Source organism: Dendropsophus ebraccatus, chromosome 10, assembly GCF_027789765.1.
Source record: "Dendropsophus ebraccatus isolate aDenEbr1 chromosome 10, aDenEbr1.pat, whole genome shotgun sequence".
Classification (NCBI taxonomy): domain Eukaryota; kingdom Metazoa; phylum Chordata; class Amphibia; order Anura; family Hylidae; genus Dendropsophus; species Dendropsophus ebraccatus.
Window position 1 is genome coordinate 5,073,959 of NC_091463.1, and position 21,160 is coordinate 5,095,118.

The 21,160-nt window shown below is 47.3% G+C and overlaps 1 protein-coding gene across 1 annotated transcript in view; it reads right to left on the reverse strand.

Annotated features, from left to right (window-relative positions):
* Positions 1-21,160, reverse strand: part of HMCN2 (hemicentin 2) — a 153,582-nt gene that overhangs the window by 11,720 nt on the left and 120,702 nt on the right. Inside the window, exons 42-76 of the mRNA XM_069986836.1 lie at positions 20,926-21,022; positions 20,699-20,818; positions 20,265-20,420; positions 19,373-19,654; positions 19,112-19,270; positions 18,009-18,122; positions 16,598-16,684; positions 16,134-16,325; positions 15,307-15,480; positions 15,083-15,196; positions 14,778-14,917; positions 14,553-14,703; positions 13,916-14,131; positions 12,749-12,862; positions 12,465-12,652; positions 11,163-11,259; positions 9,598-9,759; positions 9,185-9,298; positions 8,793-8,992; positions 8,196-8,277; positions 7,976-8,107; positions 7,221-7,364; positions 6,961-7,120; positions 6,427-6,551; positions 6,153-6,336; positions 4,649-4,746; positions 4,017-4,295; positions 3,714-3,904; positions 3,095-3,176; positions 2,135-2,271; positions 1,453-1,594; positions 1,232-1,376; positions 1,026-1,153; positions 426-596; positions 151-321 (exon numbers count right to left, since the gene is read on the reverse strand). Coding sequence (XP_069842937.1) covers positions 151-321; positions 426-596; positions 1,026-1,153; positions 1,232-1,376; positions 1,453-1,594; positions 2,135-2,271; positions 3,095-3,176; positions 3,714-3,904; positions 4,017-4,295; positions 4,649-4,746; positions 6,153-6,336; positions 6,427-6,551; positions 6,961-7,120; positions 7,221-7,364; positions 7,976-8,107; positions 8,196-8,277; positions 8,793-8,992; positions 9,185-9,298; positions 9,598-9,759; positions 11,163-11,259; positions 12,465-12,652; positions 12,749-12,862; positions 13,916-14,131; positions 14,553-14,703; positions 14,778-14,917; positions 15,083-15,196; positions 15,307-15,480; positions 16,134-16,325; positions 16,598-16,684; positions 18,009-18,122; positions 19,112-19,270; positions 19,373-19,654; positions 20,265-20,420; positions 20,699-20,818; positions 20,926-21,022 — 5,248 coding nt within the window. The remainder of the gene's footprint in view (positions 1-150; positions 322-425; positions 597-1,025; positions 1,154-1,231; positions 1,377-1,452; positions 1,595-2,134; positions 2,272-3,094; positions 3,177-3,713; positions 3,905-4,016; positions 4,296-4,648; positions 4,747-6,152; positions 6,337-6,426; positions 6,552-6,960; positions 7,121-7,220; positions 7,365-7,975; positions 8,108-8,195; positions 8,278-8,792; positions 8,993-9,184; positions 9,299-9,597; positions 9,760-11,162; positions 11,260-12,464; positions 12,653-12,748; positions 12,863-13,915; positions 14,132-14,552; positions 14,704-14,777; positions 14,918-15,082; positions 15,197-15,306; positions 15,481-16,133; positions 16,326-16,597; positions 16,685-18,008; positions 18,123-19,111; positions 19,271-19,372; positions 19,655-20,264; positions 20,421-20,698; positions 20,819-20,925; positions 21,023-21,160) is intronic.

A 21,160-nucleotide genomic window follows, 5' to 3' on the forward strand; every position in this document is an offset into this window, starting at 1 on the left:
CTAATATGGTGATTTCAGGTGAACGATAAACAATTTTGTTTGCAATTGTTTATCGTTAATCATTAAAAATCGCTTTGTCTAATAGGACCCTTAGCTACTCTTCCATTCTTACTAAGGTGATGGATGACCTCCCACTAGTGACTGTGATACCTCGGCACTGTGGGAGCTGACACATCTCAGTTTCCGTGTCCTTCCCGTAGCAGGTTTTTCCACCATTCTGCGGGGGAGGGGAGAAGCAGGATCGAGTGCGCTGTCTGGATCCTTCACCACAGGACGCTGAGCACTGAGACCAACTACTCCAACCGGTCCACCCTCCATCCACTGCGAAAGACAATGATGAAACGAGACCGTAAATCACATTAGAAATCAAATTAATTATCAGTCATTGTAATTCAGCGATATATTTTCTCTGGATCCGGCAGTACCTGGGCAGAGAGGCAGAGTGCAGGCTCTCACATCCACGTCCCTCCCCATGCAGGGTCGTCCTCCGTTGGCCGGAGGGGGGTTGTTACACATCCGGACTCTCTCTTGTACTCCCTGGCCACAGGTCCTGGTACAGGGACCCCACTCCTGCCATTCTGAGAAGCCACCGTTAACTGTTGAGAGATGGAAGCCATTGGTCATTGCTGGTATCTGTAGTGCAACCAAGGGCACAGGGACCTCCTCACAGATGTGAACAGTGTCTATGCAAATCTGTGCAGACACTGAAAAATCAGAGAAAGTCTGGAGATTTCAGCTCTGAAAGCTGCAGAATTATGAATACATTAGAGGATTTGTATCAACAGGGTATGTTCACATTGCAGTCATGGTTATGGTCATGCTCCCGCTGGACCCTATTGACTTATACAGAAATCTGTAAGGGGAATAATAGCGCCCGCTGTAGACGCTTTTTCCCCTGTCACAGCTGACGGAGCTCGGGATGGTAGTGTGAACAGAAGCTAATGGAGTGTACTTGTGCAATGACTTTATATGTAACTTCTGTTGTATAGTAAGAATAAGAAACCAGATGAAGTTCTGCTATTTACCGTAAACGCGTAGCTCTACCCCACGGCGAGCGAGTCCTGCCGAGTTGGTGACGGTGCAGAGGTAGTACCCAGAATCCTGCAGGAGAGTTTGTGGGATGCGCAGGGAGCCATCTTTCAGAAACTCCAGTCTGGAACAAGAGGTCAATCTCCTTAGTATTACTGTATCACACAAGTGGTGGAGGATGCTGAGAAGTGAGGTGCGTTACCTGGACATCTCTACGGAGAGCAGGCTGCCATCTTTTTTCCATGTGACGGTTGGCGTTGGCAGCCCATCCGCCCAGCATGGTAATACGGCTGTTTGGTTGACTGAGGCGCTGACCACAGAAGGTCCAGGCAAGATAGATGGTGCGACTGCAATGTAAGGAACCCTGTGAACATCTACTGTGAATATACGAGAGATCGCTCTACGACTTCCATATCCACTTACTTTGTATTTCCACTATAAACCTCAGGCTGGTGGTGCCTATGGGGTTGGCGGCGATGCAGATATACTCCCCGCTGTCTGAGGCCTGGAGGTTGTGGATCTGAATGTACCGGCCCTTAGACAGAATCTGGACCCGTCTGTCCAGCTGTAACAAGAGGACAAATATATCAATGTACATTATTGGATCTAAATGTATATGGACTCAATGTGCCCACACAGCTGTCCAGAATAACACTATATAGACTCCACACTGCAATTAAAGGGGAACTCCCAGCAAAAATCTTTTTCTTTCAGATCAACTGGTTTTAGAATGTTATATAGATTTGCTATTTATTTCTATTTAAAAATCTCCAGTCTTCCATTACTTATTAGCTGCTGTATGTCCTGCAGGAAGTGGTGTACTCTCTCCAGTCTGTCACAGTGCTCTCTGCTGCCACTTCTGTCCATGTCAGGAACTGTCCAGACCAGTAGCAAATTGCCATAGAAAACCTCTCTATGTATGTCAGAATGGAAAGAACACATCACTTCCTGCAGGACATACAGCAGCTGACAAGCACTAGAGATTTTTAAAAAGAAGTAAATTACAAATCTATATAATTTTCTGAAACCAGTTGATTTGAAAGAAAAAGATTTTTGCTGGAGTGCCCCTTTAACTAACTTAAGGCCTGGCGCTTCATCAGTTTACCTGGATGGGTGTTTCTCCTCTAAACCACTGAATAGTTGGGACGGGATCTCCTTCCACCCTACACTCCAGGACCAGCTGTCCTCCAATAGACACAGAGAGCGAGCGAGGTTCATCCGGACCAATGACACTGGGAGGAACTGTAACAAGGGAAGGCACATCCATGTTAGTTGGGGAGGCTGCCCAGGTATTGTAGTCTCTCTAGAGTGAATGGAGCAGAATTGCACCAAAGGGGCAGATGTATAAAACTTGCGCCCGTGGTGCAGATTCTGACCTTCTACATGGCGTCTACCAGCTGTAAACACTTACGCCCCCTCGCCATAATTTCAAGGGCAGGTGTAGATTTTGCGGAAGCCCTGCGACAAGTGGGCCGGCTTTACTAAGAAGTGTGAGTAAGTATGTGTACGCCAGTCTTAATAAATTTTCCCCAAAGTAGACAAGTATAGTTCACCAAAAAAAAAAAAAAATTCATATCAACTGGTGCCAGAAAGTGCCAGAGATTTGTAATTTACTTCTATAAAAAAAATCTCCAGTCTTCCAGTACTTATTAGCTGCTGTATGTCCTGCAGGAAGTGGTGTATTCTCTCCAGTCAAACACAGTGCTCTCTGCTGCCACCTCTGTCCATCTCAGGAACTGTCCAGAGCAGCAGCAAATCCCCATAGAAAACCTCTTCTGCTCTGGACAAATCCTGACATGGACAGAGGTGGCAGCAGAGAGCACTGTGTCAGACTGGAAAGAATACACCACTTTCTGCAGGACATACAGCAGCTGATAAGTAATGGAAGCCTGAAGATATTTTAATAGAAGTTAATTACAAATCTCTGGCACTTTCTGGCATCAGTTGATCTAAAAAAAAAAGTGAAATACCCCTTTAAGAAAAGAGCAAAACTTGTCGACCATATGACCTGCAGACGTGTCGTGTACATGCAGGGGGTATGCCATTCAGCTGAACGAGGGCTTACCTTTCAGTCGCACCCACATGGCTCTGGTGTCTCTTCCCGCCGTGCTGCTAGCCACACAGACATAGATTCCCGCATCTTCCGCCTAAAGGAATAGTTATATATCGTTATAAATCTTCAGGGTAGGGATGTGTAGTCAGGCATCAGGTTGTGTGCTATGTGGTAGATCACAGAAGTGCAAGGTCATGTCAGATTATAGCTGCAGACACTGTCATGGAAGACGCCTGGCTACAGCCCTTCCAGGACCTTTCACATAGTCGTGTGAGGTTACGGTTCTCTGGTTCTAGGGCAGTGGTGTCCAACCTGGGGCTCTCCAGACTGCAACTCCCTCCATGACAGCTGGAGACCACTGCTCTTGTGTGTGACAGTGACTGGGTGAGAAACAGAAGGCTGAGGAGGTGAGGCAGCAAGGTCCGGCCCAGGGGACTGAGGAAGCAAGAAGCCTCTGCTAGATATTTTATGTCACAAACACTTCAGTTCTTCTGAGCTAGGAGGCAGGAGACATCAATACAGCAAAGGGTTAAGCCCCGAACACCAGGACTTCACACAGTTACTGTACATGAAGAGTATGTGCTATAGTGTCATGGACCTAAGAAGTGATGAGAGACACAGGCCTACAGACCTTCACTCTATCGATCCTTAAGACGGTCCCATTTCTTAGGAGCAGCTCTGGTCGTGATAAAGGTCGTCCATCCTTTTCCCAAGTAACTTCAGGGGCAGGAAAGCCTACTGCATTACATGTCAGTTCCAAAGGCTCCTCCACAGCAACTGCGACCTCTGTAGGATGAGCAGGACCCTCGATCCTCGGAGGTTCTACCATGCAGAACATGAATATGATGGCTACTGCACTATATAATTCACATCATAGGCATAATACGAATGTAGTGGAAAATGACCCATCCGAGGGTTTCTCTCATGTACTTACCCAGCACTATGAGACGGAAGTGTTTGCTGACCTTCCTGGCCGCATTGAGGGCCGTGCAGGAGTAGAGGCCCGAGTCCCCGGCATTGACAGACTCCAGGTGGAGTCGGGTTCCCAGCCCATTGGGTAGGAGGTTGCTCTGGAGGTTCAGCGGCTCGCCATTCTTCTCCCATGACAGTGAGGGTAATGGAGAGCCATGGGCTTCACAAGTGAATGTGACAGAAGATCCCTGGATGGCGGTGACCTCCTCTGTACTCTCCGATCGCTCCACCACAGGGAGGGCTGACAACAACACAAACAGTATTAGGATACAGAAAGTAACGGGGGAGGCTTCTTTGGTGTCCTGGCTGCTTTTGGTCACCACTATGGGTAGTGTCTGTCTTCCACCAGAATACCGGGGTCTTATCAAGGTCATTCACAATATTGTTCCCAGCAATCCCACAGCTCAACAGTGCCCCCTCTAGGTCATTAGTGTTTACATCACTCACTGAACACATTAGTAGCAGCCCCCCTCTACATTACAAAGCTCTGCTAAGCTGCCGTTTCCAGTAACATGGAGCAGAATTCAGTATAACACATATAATACATCTATTCTACAGGCTGAACCTCAGGAAACATGGAGCTTCAGTACTTACCCTCTACCAGAAGGGTGAAGCTCTTCTCTGCGGTTCCAGCAGGGCTTGATGCTAGACATGTGTAAACCCCGGCATCTGACGCCTGCACATGGGATATTCTGCCAGCCAAAAGAAGAGATACATCTCATTTACAGCTGTGCAGTGTGTGGTGCTTACAGGTTAGTGTACATGTACGCTGCAGATAGTGAAGCAAGGTTGGGACCAGTTGGGAGAAGCACCCGACTCAATGCTTTACTCCCTGGACCTCTGGGTGTTTAGACCCTTACTGAATACTACATAGAGCTAGGAGAAGCACAAGACTAAACTCTTCACTCTCTGGCTCTCTGCTCTCTCCATCTTTTTATAGGAGTCAGCATCTATAGTAAGTCTATGGAACCGACATCTGCAATGAGAGGGGTAGAGCAGCGATCAGCTGAGTGAAGCACGCAGCTGAGCCGATAGAGCTTGAAGGGGTTATAACATGGCCACTTTCTTGCAGAGACAGCACCACTCTTGTCTCCAGCAGGGGCGGTTTGCAATTAAGCTCCATTCACTTCAATAGAACTGAGTTACAAAACCATAGAATAAAACGTTAACTAAATGCTTGAAGACTAGAGATGAGCGAACCGGGTTCGGCTTCGAGTCGATCTGAACCCGAACGTTCGGTATTTGATTAGTGGCGGCTGCTGAACTTGGATAAAGCTCTAAGGTTGTCTGGAAAACATGGATACAGCCAATGACTATATCCATGATTTCCACATAGCCTTATGCCCCTATTACACGAGTCGTTTGGAGGAGCAAACGAGCGCTATTAGCGCTCGTTTGCTCCTCGTTCCCCGCTCGCTGCCGCCGCTATTCAACGCGGCGTCAGCGAGCGGGTGAGTGCGGGAGGGGCGGCGGGGAGCTGCTGGGGGGGCTGCCCGGGGGATCGCTGATCGTCCGGGCAGCCCATAGGATATAGCAGCGTCTGCTGCCGATGCTCCTATTCAACGGAGCGACGGCAGCAGATCGCTGCTATATCAGTCGCTTGTTTTTCAACATGTTGAAAAACAAGCGACTGCAACGATCAGCCGACATGAACGATGTCGGCTGATCGTTGCACTCTATTCCACTGGACGAATATCGTTCGTAGCGGCCGATATCGGCCGAATACGAACGATATTGCTCCTCTAAACGACCCGTGGAATAGGGCCTTTAGGGCTTTATCCAACTTCAGCAGCCACCGCTAATCAAATGCCGAAAGTTCGGGTTCGGATCGACTCGAGCATCGGCTCCAGGTTCGCTCATCTCTATTGAAGACGCATTGCCTATCTACAGGATAAGTGCCTGATCTCTGGTGCCCCACCTGCGAAACAATCACAACAGCAGGGGTCCCATATAACTTGTTTCTATGGAAAGGCAGTCATGTGGTAGCCAGAGACCAGCCACTTATCATCTATCCTGTACCTACCATTCAAACCCAGGACCCCAGCTGAGCCACTGCAGCCACTATACTCAGGCCACGCAGCCAAATCCAATTCCTTACCGTAGAATTCGCCCCCCTGAGGAGATTCTGAGGAGACGAGAAGTCGGCAGCTGATTCCCGTCCTTCAGCCAGGTCAGCTGCATGGGCAGGGAGCCGCTGGCGTGACATTCCAGGGTCACCTGAGATCCAGGAACGCTGCTGAGAGTCTCAGAAACATTGGTGCCTGATTCAAACACTGGGGGCGCTGTAAGTGCCAAAAAGACAAAATGTAAGATTTTAGAGATGAAAAAAAAATATTTCCAATTCTCTACAGCCACATCAAAATCTCACTCACCAAGAACGTTCAACGCGAAAACCTTTGTATCTTCTCCTGCAACGTTGCGAGCCAGACAGGTATAGCGTCCGGAGTCCGAGGCCTGGACTGAGGTGAGGACCAGGGAATGTCCATCCACAGGGAGCCTGGGGGAGCAGCGTGCAGCATTTGATTAGTAGTGGCTGCTGAAGTTGGATGCCACCCTAAGGGCCCTATTACATGAACCGATTATTTTCCGTACTTGTCCGATTACTGCCCATTTTGGACGATAACCGCTTCGTGTAATAGCTCAGGTTGTAAAACGGCTCATTGCTGGTTTACAAGGGGAACCAAAATCCCGATGCGGTTAGTGACAGTCTGCTGGCCGTGTAATAGGCCGCACCTCGTGCAATAGCAGGGGTGGCAGCAGACCAGCGCTATCGCCTATGATGTACAATGGGTCACAATATAATACGAAGTAAATGAGAGATTTGCAGACACCTTCACTATACGATTACGAAGCTTTTTACATAAAACTAAAAGTCCATTTCTTGTCACATCATTGAATATACTCACCGAATGTTTGGAAAAGAAAGAGAATCCAGGGGTCTCCCATCCTTCAGCCATAATATCTGGGGTGGTGGGGAGCCCTCCGCTTGACAGTCGAGTGTCACCTCCCGTGTCACCTGGATGATCCGCTCACTGGGCTGGTCAGAGCCCAGGATTCTCGGGGCCACTGCACAATACAAATAACAGCAATGAGATGATACCACCCATAGGTAAATGTCTGTGTATAGATGTCAGATTATTATACAACATCATATGCCCCCTGTTACCTTGTATCAGCAACAGGAAATCCTTGTGAGACTCAGACAGCGGGTTCTGCGCTATGCAGGTGTATTGTCCGGAGTGCACAGGTTGTACGCGGTTGATCTGGAGTCTGCTTCCAGTTATAATCACCCCCAGCTGACCAGAGTTTTCTGCAAACAAGGAGCAAGCAAAATCACTGTCATTACATTTATAAGACTGTCAATCATTATGGAGGAGGCGGGGCCTGAAGACCCTGCGAATGGACGGGAGAGCAGAAGAAACAGGATGCCAGATCACAAGGAGCCCAGAGGGTAAATACACTTTTTTTCCAACTCTCCTGGCTAATAACTTGTCCGTATCCAGGGCCCTTTAACCTAATGGGGCTGATATACTAACATGTTCCTGTCCATTTTCCTGTCAATTTAGTATTCCGTCAAATACTAAAGGTGCGACACCAATTTAGCATAAACTTGACCAACCCATCATTTTTCTCAAAAAACCTGTGAAGTAAGCGTGTCGTGGGCCTGTCCTTAAAACCTGCCGCAACGAACATACTTATTAAGCAAACCGTCATTTTGTTCTTCATTTTAAATATGAGCCACTGCTAGCGTGGCGGCATGGTCAGGTTTTAGATTTGTCATGTGAAAAACCCTCCAGATTTACAAAGGACAATGGGACACAAAAAAAAAAACAACACAACCGCCAGCCTAAAATTGACAGATTGTTAGTGAATGAGGCCCAATGTGTGTAATAATCTGCATTGACTATATAAAGTATTTACCTAGAAGTTTTCCGTCTTTGAGCCATGTGATCCTGGGAGGGGGGGAGCCTTCAGCTTCGCAGGACAGGACGATGGAGTTCCCAAGCATCAGCTGGATGGTCTCATTGTGTGGATGAGTGATGGATGTCGGCACTGCACACACAGGAGAGTCATAGCTATTAGAGGGGATTCATATCTGCATGGGCACATCTCCCAGGCCTGATACATTGTCCCCACTCACCCTGTATGATCACTGTGTAGCTTAGCTCAGCTTCTCCGGCCACGTTGGACATCTTACAGGTGTAAAGTCCTTTATCTGATGCCTGGAATAAAAACAACAGACATCATTAAGAGTCAATAAGGCACAAACACATGTTCAATATCTCTGCTTGCTTTTCATGGATTCTTGTTCCTATTCATAGGCTACAAATCCATCCTGAAAATACCCTGCTCTAGCAGACGCCACCTTCAGGCTGCGTTCACACTACAATCAGAGACTCCATTTTGCCAGGAACAAAGACAAAGCATGTGGCACTATTCTTGACTTTAAAGCTACAGACAGTGTGACAGAGCTCTGATGGACCCAATTATAAGTCAATAAGGGCTATGAAACGCTGTTAGAGAAGGCAGTGCCATCGTGGGCTCCATCATAACAGAAACCATGATGGATGTGTAGAATGTGTGTATATTATAGGTCCGCCAGCTATGCTAGCAGGACTATGTCAGGTTTACGGTCTTTTATTGCAAACCTTATAGCAAACAGAGATCATGGAAACAGTGTAACATATAGTAGATAGTCCCAGAACCTTTAATATCTATAGGGTAATATTAAAGTTACCTGCACGTCCCGGATCTCCAGTCTCTGCCCGCTGTTCTGGATGGAGATGCTGTTGCCCCCGGTGAGGGGTTGCCCGTTTTTATACCATGTGATGGTGGACTCCGGCACGGTGTCAGGCTCACACAATAATGTTAAGGTGCCTCCAATACGGAGAGTGGTCTCCTTGCTCCCGGGTGGTGGCTCCCTGATACTTGGTGGGGCTGCACATAGTGTCACATGAAATACACGTTATCTCATCTATATCATTCTATTCAGATCACAACAACCTTACAAGTGAGTGAGACGGCTAAGAGAACAGTAACGGACCCTCTACCACATAAAGCATGGGGGAGATCCCTTAGTATATTGGTGGTTATCTATACAGATAGATAGCTCTGGTATCCAGGACTTACCGTACACCGTGAGATGAATCATTTTTTCAGCAGATCCGGCTGGATTTTGCACTTTACATGTATAGATTCCCTGGTTGGAGAGCTGAACTCGAGTGATCTGTAAGACTTGGCCCCCTAGGAAAGAAAGGTAACATCAATATCCGACTACAGTGTCTACGACAAGGTGGATGAATTGACAAGGACTAGAAAGTCCCAGCTGTCCGCTATGGGTGATAAAGGTGGGGGGGAAAGGTCTACAATATCACAGGACCCTGCATCTATTTCTCTTCATAAAGCTTATGAGACACATATTATCTGTATAACTTTGGTTCCCGATGATGGTATAATTAAGATGTATAATATTCTGCACATGCGTCGCCATAGCCATGAATGTACGGAGGGAAGGCAGTACTGTATTACGCTGGAAGCCATACCCGGCATGATGAGAAATCCTCTGCCAGGCTGCAGGATCTGCCCGTCCTTGTACCAGGTCACCTCTGGGGAGGGATGAGACTGCACTTCACACACCAGCGAGATGGAGCTGTGCAGGATGGCGCTGGCATTCTCACTCCTTGCTCCAAGTATTCTGGGGGGAACTTAAAAAAATTGGACAAATAAATATAACAATACCAATATGTAGTCGCATCCATATCGCAATATAGTTACACATTTATTGTACAGAAACTAGGCTGTGGAAATTACAAGGGAACTATTAATTATTTTAAATTAACTGGCCTCAGAAAGTTATATAGATTTGTAATTTACTTCTACATAATAGTTTCCAGTTCTTATCAGCTGCTGTACGTCCTGCAGGAAGTGGTGTATTCTCTCCAGTGTATTCTCCACAGTACTCTCTGCTGCCACCTCTGTCCATGTCAGGAACTGTCCAGAGCGGCAGCAAATCCCCATAGACAACCTCTCCTGCTCTGGGCAGTTTCTCTCCTGCTTCTGGACAGCTGCTGTATGTCCTGCAGGAAGTGGTGTATTCTGTCCAGTCTGGAAAGCAGGAGAGGTTTTCTATGGGGATTTGCTGTTGCTCTGGACATTTCCTGACATGGACAGAGGTGGCAGCAGAGAGCACTGTGTCACACCGGAGAGAATACACCACTTCCTGCAGGACATACAGCAGCTGATAAGTACTGGGAAACTGGAGATTATTAAATAGAAGTAGTTTACAAGTCTGTATACGTTTCTGACACCAGTTAATTTGAAAGATAGAACATTTATGCAGGGAGCCGTGCAGGAGGGCAGGGAGCCGTGCCATGCAGGAGGGCAGGGAGCCGTGCAGGAGGGCAGGGAGCCGTGCCGTGCAGGAGGGCAGGGAGCAGTGCCGTGCAGGAGGGCAGGGAGCCGTGCAGGAGGGCAGGGAGCCGTGCAGGAGGGCAGGGAGCCGTGCAGGAGGGCAGGGAGCCGTGCCGTGCAGGAGGGCAGGGAGCCGTGCAGGAGGGCAGGGAGCAGTGCCGTGCAGGAGGGCAGGGAGCCGTGCAGGAGGCCAGGGAGCCGTGCAGGAGGGCAGGGAGCCGTGCAGGAGGCCAGGGAGCCGTGCAGGAGGGCAGGGAGCCGTGCAGGAGGCCAGGGAGCCGTGCAGGAGGGCAGGGAGCCGTGCCGTGCAGGAGGGCAGGGAGCCGTGCAGGAGGGCAGGGAGCAGTGCCGTGCAGGAGGGCAGGGAGCCGTGCAGGAGGGCAGGGAGCCGTGCAGGAGGGCAGGGAGCCATGCAGGAGGGCAAAGAGCCGTGCAGGAGGGCAAAGAGCCGTGCAGGAGGGCAAAGAGCCGTACCGTGCAGGAGGGCAGGGAGCCGTGCAGGAGGGCAAAGAGCCGTGCAGGAGGGCAGGGAGCCGTGCCGTGCAGGAGGGCAGGGAGCCGTGCCGTGCAGGAGGGCAGGGAGCCGTGCCGTGCAGGAGGGCAGGGAGCCGTGCAGGAGGGCAGGGAGCCATCATGGTCTCTGCTCTACACATGTTCACGGTCACAGAACATTACACCCCCACAGCCATGCTCTTACCGTGAACCATCAAGGTGAAGAGTCTCTCAGCAAAGCCAGCGGGATTCTCGGCCACACAAACATAGCTGTCTGTATCAGCCACCTGCACTGAGCTGATCTGTGAGAAGAGAAAATACAAGAGGTCACAGGAAGCTGTAAATATGTCCGCCTGGTCATACAGGGCTGAGATCCATATACAGCGCTATACTATATACATCACTGAGATCCATATACAGCACTATACTATATACATCACTGAGATCCATATACAGCGCTATCCTATATACATCACTGAGATCCATATACATCACTGAGATCCATATACAGCGCTATCCTATATACATCACTGAGATCCATATACATCACTGAGATCCATATACAGCGCTATACTATATACATCACTGAGATCCATATACAGCGCTATACTATATACATCACTGAGATCCATATACATCACTGAGATCCATATACATCACTGAGATCCATATACAGCGCTATACTATATACATCACTGAGATCCATATACATCACTGAGATCCATATACATCACTGAGATCCATATACAGCGCTATACTATATACATCACTGAGATCCATATACATCACTGAGATCCATATACATCACTGAGATCCACATACAGTGCTATACTATATACATCACTGAGATCCATATACAGCGCTATACTATATACATCACTGAGATCCATATACATCACTGAGATCCATTTACAGCGCTATACTATATACATCACTGAGATCCATATACATCACTGGGATCCATATACAGCGCTATACTATATACATCACTGAGATCCATATACAGCGCTATACTATATACATCACTGAGATCCATATACAGCGCTATACTATATACATCACTGAGATCCATATACAGCGCTATACTATATACATCACTGAGATCCATATACAGCGCTATACTATATACATCACTGAGATCCATATACACCACTATACTATATACATCACTGAGATCCAGTATTATGGTTTTAGGCCTGTATTACATACGAAAAATCATTATATTGTTAGAATTTAAGCCACAATCTTTCTGCGTGTATGCGGCAACCAGCAAACGACTAATGAAAATCTTTTGAGCCGACCATAAAACCATTGTTAATCATCTGCATATCGTTCGGTGTATGTGCACAGCGTTCGTTTTTAGTTGAGATCGTCCGATGCTAGTATATAAACGACTGTAATCACGATTGTTCCGTGTATTATGGTGAATAATTTCAGGTCGTTCCCATAAGTGCACGTTTGTTAATCGGTGGAAGCGAATAATCCCTTTGTCTGATAGGACCCGTACCTGTAGCCTTCGTCCCTCCTCCAGGACTTCATATTGGTCAGCGGTGCTGAGGGTCAGTCCGTTCCTCAGCCATGTGATGGTTGGCGGGGGGATACCTGTAGCGTCGCAGTGTAACTCCGCTGTTTGGTTGTATATAACAGAGACCTCTTGTATCAGTCCGTCCACCTCTCCGAGTATAACAGGAGGAGCTGGAGGAGGAAAAATAGGACACGGCCAATGAAGTTACATGGACCTGAACAGGTTCACCCGACAATCTGAAAACGGGAGATTTGTACTTCACTCACTCAGAACCACGAGCTCATAGTGCAATCTGTCTTCTCCGGCTTCATTAGTCGCCTCACATGTGTATTTCCCAGCATGCTCTGCGTGTGAGACAGGGATCTGCAGGATGCGCCCATCTATAAATTCACGGAAAACTGAAAATTTAGTGACAGAGCTTAGCGGTGCAGACAGACTAGTTGCTAGGGATGTGAAGCCTTTTCAGTGGGATCATGTCCTTAGCAACCAGTCTGTCATGACCATCACACATGAGATGCCACTTGTAGGGGGATGGGGTCGAACTGAAGACCCACTTTTCTCTCACTTAGGCCTTTGTATGTTTTTAAGTCATACTGGTGATGTGTCTTGTATTTCAGTGACACTTAAAGGTGTATTCTACTTAACTACTAGTCTAAATAACTTTTGATATGTTGCTGCCCATGATGAGATTAACAATTCCTTCCATACTTGTTATTATCTATTCAGTCTCCTTCCCCCAGTTCTCAGCTGCTGCTTTCTGCTGAAGACACAAAAATCTGTGTGTGAGCTTCTCTCTGTCTCCCCCTCCTCCCACTCCCTTCTGAGACAGCTGATGTAAACAAGTCCCTGGCAGGCTGTATCTGCAACATTGTAGCTTCTTTGTTATGCCGGGAGGGATATTCTGAGGTTAGGTTGCTGATGAACTCGCTGAGATTAATCCTCCTGGCATTACAAAGAAGTTACAATGTTGCAGATACAGCCTGCCAGGGACTTGTTTACATCAGCTGTCTCAGAAGGGAGGGGGAGGAGGGGGAGACCGAGAAAAAAGCTCACACACAGATTTTTGTGTCTTCCGCAGAAAGCAGCAGCTGAGAACTGGGGGAAGGAGACTGAATAGATAACAAGAAGTATGGAAGTAATTGTTACACCACCAAAGTGTCCTGCTGGGACCATGAGGGATCAGCTGGAGAAAGTGTTCAGTCTGCTTGCAGTGCCACCACAGGGGAGACTGAGGCTTCCATGATGCCCATCTATACCTTTGATACGTCTGTGTAATGCAGGACATGTAATGTATGCTCTCTCCCTCCCCCCTGAGCACATGATATCCCCCATCGCTTATTGGAAACAGGTTCACTAAACTGGACAACCCCTTGAAGTCAGTGGGAAGGATTGTTGTTCTCAGTATAGTTATTGCTGTACAGAGCTCCTCTTACCCAGCAGCACCAGCGTCCCGTCAGATTCAGAGACCGGCTTCCCATCCTTGTACCAGGTCAGGGTTGGAGGAGGAATGGCGTTAGTATCACAATATAAAGAGATGGGATTGGAGGCCACAACCTCTCTGTGCTCTGTCAGCTCCTCCTCGTCGTCCTCTCGGAGCGCCAGCTCAAAAGCTGCACTGGAGCCCCCGGGCCTGTGAAATATTGGTGGGACTGGAAGAGAAACAACAAAACGATGAAACTGTACACATACCTCAGTAGATAATTCAGGTCCTCAGAGTCTAAGCTAGCCTGAATTCTACCTCTATTCTCACCTGGGGCTCACGTTGCTGCTGTGTTACTCTATACTTTACACTGCAGCTCTGCTTGTTCAGCCTGGCTCCTGCATATGAGCACAAGCTCTGCAGGAAGTCGGTACATGAAGAGTTGAATTACAGAATAATGATAAACTACAAGAAGCTAAACTATCAGGACAATGAGGCAAATAAACTTAGTGGAAAGTGCCTCAAGGAGATGGGAGACTTGCTATTTGACTTCTACCCATTTTATGTCACTAATGACTGTAGAAACCAATGTTATGTGCCCCCCTATGCATGAGTACGTGCCCCCCATGCATCCTGCTGCTGACACTGACCCTGAACATTCACTTGAAATTCTCTCTCATCCTCTCCTGCGACATTTGTGGCGACACAGGTATAGCGGCCGGAGTCAGCCAGGCGGATAGGCTGGATCTGGAGAACACGTCCATCTCCTAGGATCTGCATTGTACCATAGCTGTTCAAAAGCTGAAAGACAAAACATCACAGTGTTCAGTATTACATCTACCTGTGGTATACTACAAAAGAAGATGATGTCTGACCTGTCCATCCTTGTACCAGTGCAGCATGGGTTTGGGCACCGCCTGAGATTCACACTGAAGGGTTAATGTGCTGTTCACCTTAGTCTTCACTTCCTTGGTGCCACGATTCTCCCCAACATCCCTTGTGATTAGAGGGGGAACTAGGTACAAGAAAACGGGGGACATCAGCTAGAATTAAGTGAAGCCTATGTGCTGCGCTATCTCTGCTTACAGGCAGTGAATGGAAACAATTGTGTACATACTTGTAACCTGCTGACAGTTTCCCTTTAATGTGTTATTTATTGATAAGTAAGGTAACAACTCACTGAAAACTTTCACTTCATAATTGCGGACAGCTTCTCCGATCTCATTGGTTACCAGGCATCTGTACTGACCGGCATCTTCTTCCTGAGCATTCAGAATCTGCAGGCCGTGACCCCCTGGAGGAGACAAGGACAACCGAGGTAGTGCTCGGACCCCATGGAGGCTAAGGGCCACCTGCCACATGTGGATACAGACTTAAATCAATGGATCTTACTGAACTGCTTACCAGGAATCATTTTTACGTTGTCCGACTCTCGGAATGGTTGCCCATTTTTCAGCCAGGTCACAGTAGGTATTGGAAATCCCAAAGCCTCACAGATGAGTGACAACGGGTTGTTAACAATGACAATGACATCTTCATTGGCTCCCTCATCCAGGTTTCCAGAAATAGTGGGGCCCACTGTGCGCGGGGGAGAGACATCTCAGTCAGATACATAGAACCAAAGTCACTTGTTATCAGGTCTCATTCACACCAGAAAAGTTCCTGACTAAAAAAGCTAATGCATCCTGTATGATCCTCCCGAGCTCCCAGCAGGGAATGCTGGGAGATTTCAGCTCTTACACCTGAACTATGCCTTAAAAGGGTTGTTCAGCAAAACATTTTTCTTTCAAATCAACTAGTGCCAGAAGGTGCCAGAGATTTCTAATTTACTTATATTAAAAAATATTAGGTCTTCCAGTACTTATCAGCTGCTGTATGTCCTGCTGCAAGTGGTTTATTCTCTCCAGTCTGGAGAGCAGGTGAGGTTTTCCATGGGGATTTTTTGCTCTTCTGGACAGTTCCTGACATGGACAGAGGTGGCAGCAGAGAGCACTGTGTCACACTGGAGAGAATACACCACTTCCTGCAGGACATATAGCAGCTGATAAGTACGGGAGACTGGAAGTAAATTACAAATCTCTGGTGCTTTCTGGCACCAGTTTATTTAAAAGATATTTGTTTTGATGAACAAGCCCTTTAATGTAGCTGAATAACCAGACACAATATATTGTAAATGAGGGTGAATAGCATTGACCATCACAACACAGCACACACATCAAGTGTACACTTACCTAAAACCGTTAATATAAAATACTTGCTGGTCTCAGCGACAGGATTGATGGCCAGACAGGAGTAATGTCCTGCAGTGAAGACGCTGGCGGCTTCTATGAGCAGCTCGGACCCATCCTCTGAGATATGGATGCCGTCTCCGCTGTGGACAGGCTGGGAGTCCCTGAACCAGGAGATGCTCGGCGCTGGGTGTCCTGATGGGGGAAAAACCCCACTGAGTATCCCGAGTGTTGTGACCCCCATGCGGCAGAGAAGTAATAAAGACCACAATGGAGCAAGAGATAAGGGACAACTAAACCCAGGCCTCAAAATATGAACAGAACTTAGCATGGATTGGGCCAAAATGTCGCCTTTCTCCCATTATGATGCAGAAAGTACACGAATGCGCCCAGAGACGTGTAACGTTGTATCCATTACAGTGAGCACTATACACCAATCCTAATATTATAACATAAAGCCCCATTACCTGAAGCCCGGCAGCGCAGGCGAATGGGCCGACCCTCTGCTACCCGGAAATGTTTGTCATCTTCCTCGTCTTCTATGGTGGGTGGGACTGCAAAACAGAAGGCGACACTTTAAAGTCTGGTTACCAATGAGCACTTCCAGTGTGAGCGACTGTCGTCCTGTGAAGAAGTATCGGAGATACTATATACTGCCCAGGGACCGGCATCCTTACAGCAAAGGGTTTAATGTTATACTAGCAGGTCCTTATACACTTATACAAAAAGATCCGCAACAAATGGGGAACATCTTACATCTATATTCCATAATGATTCTTCAGCGCCAACTGATTCCGCAGCACTTCACATAAACTCATCAATCTGGCCCCTGGCTTCATTAAAGGGCACTCCGGCGAAAATCTTATTCTTTCAAATCATCTGGTTCCAGAAAATTATATAGATTTGTAATTTACTTCTATTTACAAATCCCCAGTCTTCCAGTACTTATCAGCTGCTGCATGTCCTGCAGGAGGTGGAGTATTCTCTCCAGTCTGACACGGTGCTCTCTGCTGCCACCTCTGTCCATGTCAGGAACTGTCCAGAGCAGGAGAGGTTGTCTATGGGGATTTGCTGCTGCTCTGGGCAGTTCCTGACATGGACAGAGGTGGCAGCAGAGAGCACTGTGTCAGACTGGTGAGAATACACCACTTCCTGCAGGACATACAGCAGCCGATAAGTAAATTACAATTCTATATAACTTTCTGAAACCAGTTGATTTAAAAGAAAAATATTTTTCGTCGGAGTGCCCCTTTTAAGGCTCACGATCTAAATTCACCTATCTGTCTGTTTTTGGAGGAAACGGGAATATCCAGAGGAAACCAAGGCACACATGGAGAGAACATATAGACTCCTGGCAGATGTTGTCCTTGGTGGGATATGAATCCAGGACCCCAGCACTGCAAGGTTACAGTGCTTACCACTCAGCCACCCTCCTACAACAGTGAAAAAAAATCCTACCTCTTGTTTTATGGCACTTTTCAAAAAAGTGGATGGTGTTTAGCAGCGAGCGGACACATTTGTAACAGTTTACTCTAGACGCTGCAGTGGTCTTCAGTGTGTGGTCACAGACAGACAGATTTATTGGACAGCCCTTTATTTATTCAGAGGCATGCATCATTTGGGGCATCTTGGTCCAGACTAGACTTGAAGGGGTTATCCAGCGCTACAAAAACATGGCCACTTCCCCCTACTGTTGTCTCCAGATTGGGTGGGGTTTTGAAACTCAGGTCCATTGAAGTAAATGGAGCTTAATTGCAAACTGCATCTAAACTGGAGACAACAGTAGGGGGGAAAGTGGCCATGTTTTTGTAGCGCTGGATAACCCCTTTAAATAGACTGGGCTGGAATAAAATCCCTCATAGACTTTCTGACACTCACCTAAGATATCGACAATAAATTTCTTCCTGGCTTCTCCGGCTGCATTGGAGACTACGCAGGTATAGACTCCGCCATCTTCTCTTTGTGCATGTGAGACCCTCAGGACCCGACCTCCTAGGTATAGAAGGTAAATTACCATCATGCTATTTATTATACAATAGAAACAGTACACTGCTGCTAAAGAGGGGCCCGGGCTGACAACCATAGACAAACACTCATGGTCAGGAGCAGCCAGCACCACCCCGGCACCCATCTACTGCAGGACAGAAGGTTGCTGTCAACTTTACCCCCGTCTCCCCGCACTTTGGCTCCTGCCCTTATAATTGCACATAATGCAAAGCTTATGAAAAGGTAAAGCTCTATTTAAGGGGATACTCCGGAGACTACGTGAAGAAAACAACATTGTAATATAACTTTATTTAAAAAAATGTAATTTTTTTTTTAAAATACATATCCATTTCCGTTTAGTGTCAGCGGTAAGGGGCAACATGGCCCCTCTGTTGTTGGGAACTGCAAAACTCTAAGCCCAGCAGTTCTCGGTCCCTTGCTGAACAGAGCTAATGCTATACATAACGGGGTCCTGTTTCCTACATGTACTGTACATTCTTATATACAGTACAGGGGGGGAAGCTGCCAACACAATCACGGTGTCCGGCAGCCTCTACAGAGGGAGCGGTGATTTCAATGGCTGCTCACCCTGCTTCTAGGACAGTGACAGCCGTCACCACTCACTATGCAGAGGCTGACGGACACCATGATCTTGTCCGGCAGCCCCCCACCATTCCCCGTGTACTGTATATAAGAATTTATAGTACTCAGGGATTAATGGAACCCTGCTCTATATAGTGCTGTTAAGCAGGGCTACAACACAGCAGGGGATCGGGAATTGCAGGGTTTAAAGCCCTGCAGTTCCCGACATAAATGTTGCTGGCAGCAGAGACAAAGTAATATAACAATTCAATCAATGTATTACAAAATATTTTTTGTCTCTGGAGTACCCCTTTAAGAAGCCACCATGAGATCAGGGCAGCCAGAGCTGGGCTTCCATCACTATGACCCCATAGAAACCTTATGAGAAATCTGTACAGTAATGGACGTCTTACCTGACTGTATGTGTGTATTGTCCAGGGGGACGTTGTTTCTATACCATGTGATGGACGGGGGAGGGATCCCATTAGCTTCACAGGTGAGTGAGAAGGTACCATACAGAGCTACCGACATGTTCTGGGGCTCAGCAGCGGCGTTGGCAATCTGAGGCGGAACTGAAAGGAAATGGAATGAAAAATGCAACATGAGCTGTGAACGTGCAGAACAACGTGCGTCTGGTATCCAGATCCATTATACAGCATGTAAGCAGCTCTCACCTTGCACTGTGACATCATACTTCACATCTGTCTGTCCAGCTGCGTTCACGGCCACACAGGCGTAGCGTCCTGAATGAGGCGGTTGTGCACGGGTTATGGTCAGCTGCTGACCTTTGTTTTTCAGGATCAGGTCTGGTCCACTGCCCAGTGGGAAGCCATCTTTCAGCCAGGTTATGGATGGTGAGGGCTTCCCGCTGACTATACAGTCCAGGGTGATCTGGCTGCCCCGGGTGGCTGTCACCTGCTGAGGGACATGGCTGCTCCCACTTATTACTGGCAAAGCTGGAGATAAAGGAGGGAACACATTCTGTAAATGCAATACATGAAATGGTTTGCTATTCGGAAGAATTGAGTGAATTTTATGATTCTGGATTAGTGATTTGTTGTAGAACTGAACAGAGCTTTAAAGGGGTAGTTCATCCCCCCAAATTTGTTCTTTTAAATGAATTGGTGCCAGAAAGTGCCAGAAATTTTGAAATTCACTTCTATTATAAAAACTCCAGTCTTCCAGTACTTATCAGCTGCTGTATGTCCTGCAGGAAATGGTGTATTCTCTCTGGTCTGGAGAGCAGGAGAGGGTTTTCATAAGGATTTGCTACTGCTCTGGACAATTCCTGACATGGACAGAGGTGGCAGCAGAGAGCACTGTGTCATACTGGAAAGAATACACCACTTCCTGCAGGACATACAGCGGCTTATAAGTACTAGAAGACTAGAAATTTTTTTATAGAAGTAAATTAAAAATTTCTGCCACTTGAATTGAAAAAGAATTTATTTTTGGTGTACAAGCCCTTTAAGAAATCAGATACCTATAGAAATCACAAGTCATGGAAGCACAGCAGAGAATGATGAGAAGAAGGAAGCAGGATGCTAAATGTCCCCTGTCACTTACCGTAGACCTCCAGTAAGTAATCCCGCTGGCTGCTCCCGGCCTCATTGCTGCACACACAGCTGTACGCTCCTTCGTTGGATACCTGGACCCGGCTGATCTGCAGCAGTCTCCCCCCAGCAGACACCTGAGCACGCTCCTCATCCACGAGGGGCGACCCTGAAACAATGCAGGAGATTTTGCTATATTTCACACTATAGTGAATGGGATGTAATAGAACACGCTGCACATGTGGCCTGTTCCATCAGCTGTAGCGTTACGGAGCGGTGACATCCCCTGCACCTGTGTAGTCCTGTTTATTACTGTATCTTATTCCAATGATATTAATAGGGAAGAAAAGAAAAAAGTATGTGTGTATGTGTTTGGTCATTTTCTACTATTTGCTGCCATCTCCTTCTGCCAAGTAGTAACAAACACATAATGTAAGTGTCACTTACCGTTCTTGGTCCAGGTGAGCACAGGGGGTGGAGAGCCCTGACACTCACAGGTGAAGCTGACTGGCTGCCCCTCAATGACTGACATGGGAGACTCCGGGGAGGCTGGGAAAGTAGGAGGCACTAGAGGAGACAGAGGACATAGCTATGACTGCCAGTCTGGCTTCTGTACATGTCCTATATAGAAGATTGTCCATGCCTGCATATGTCCCTATCTATACTGCACTTACCCCAGATAATGACATTATAATGCTTCTCCGAGCGGCCGGCACCATTGGAGGCCTCACAGGTGTATCTCCCTGCATCCCTTGGCTGGGACTGGTCGATCTACAAGAAGATGAAAACTCACATTGTAACTATGAAAGATCATATATAGACCATAATGATGTGTATAAAAGATATCATATGCAGCAGTAAACAAATGTGGCCCAGCCGATGTATCTAAGTCCGCTTAGCCACTTATTA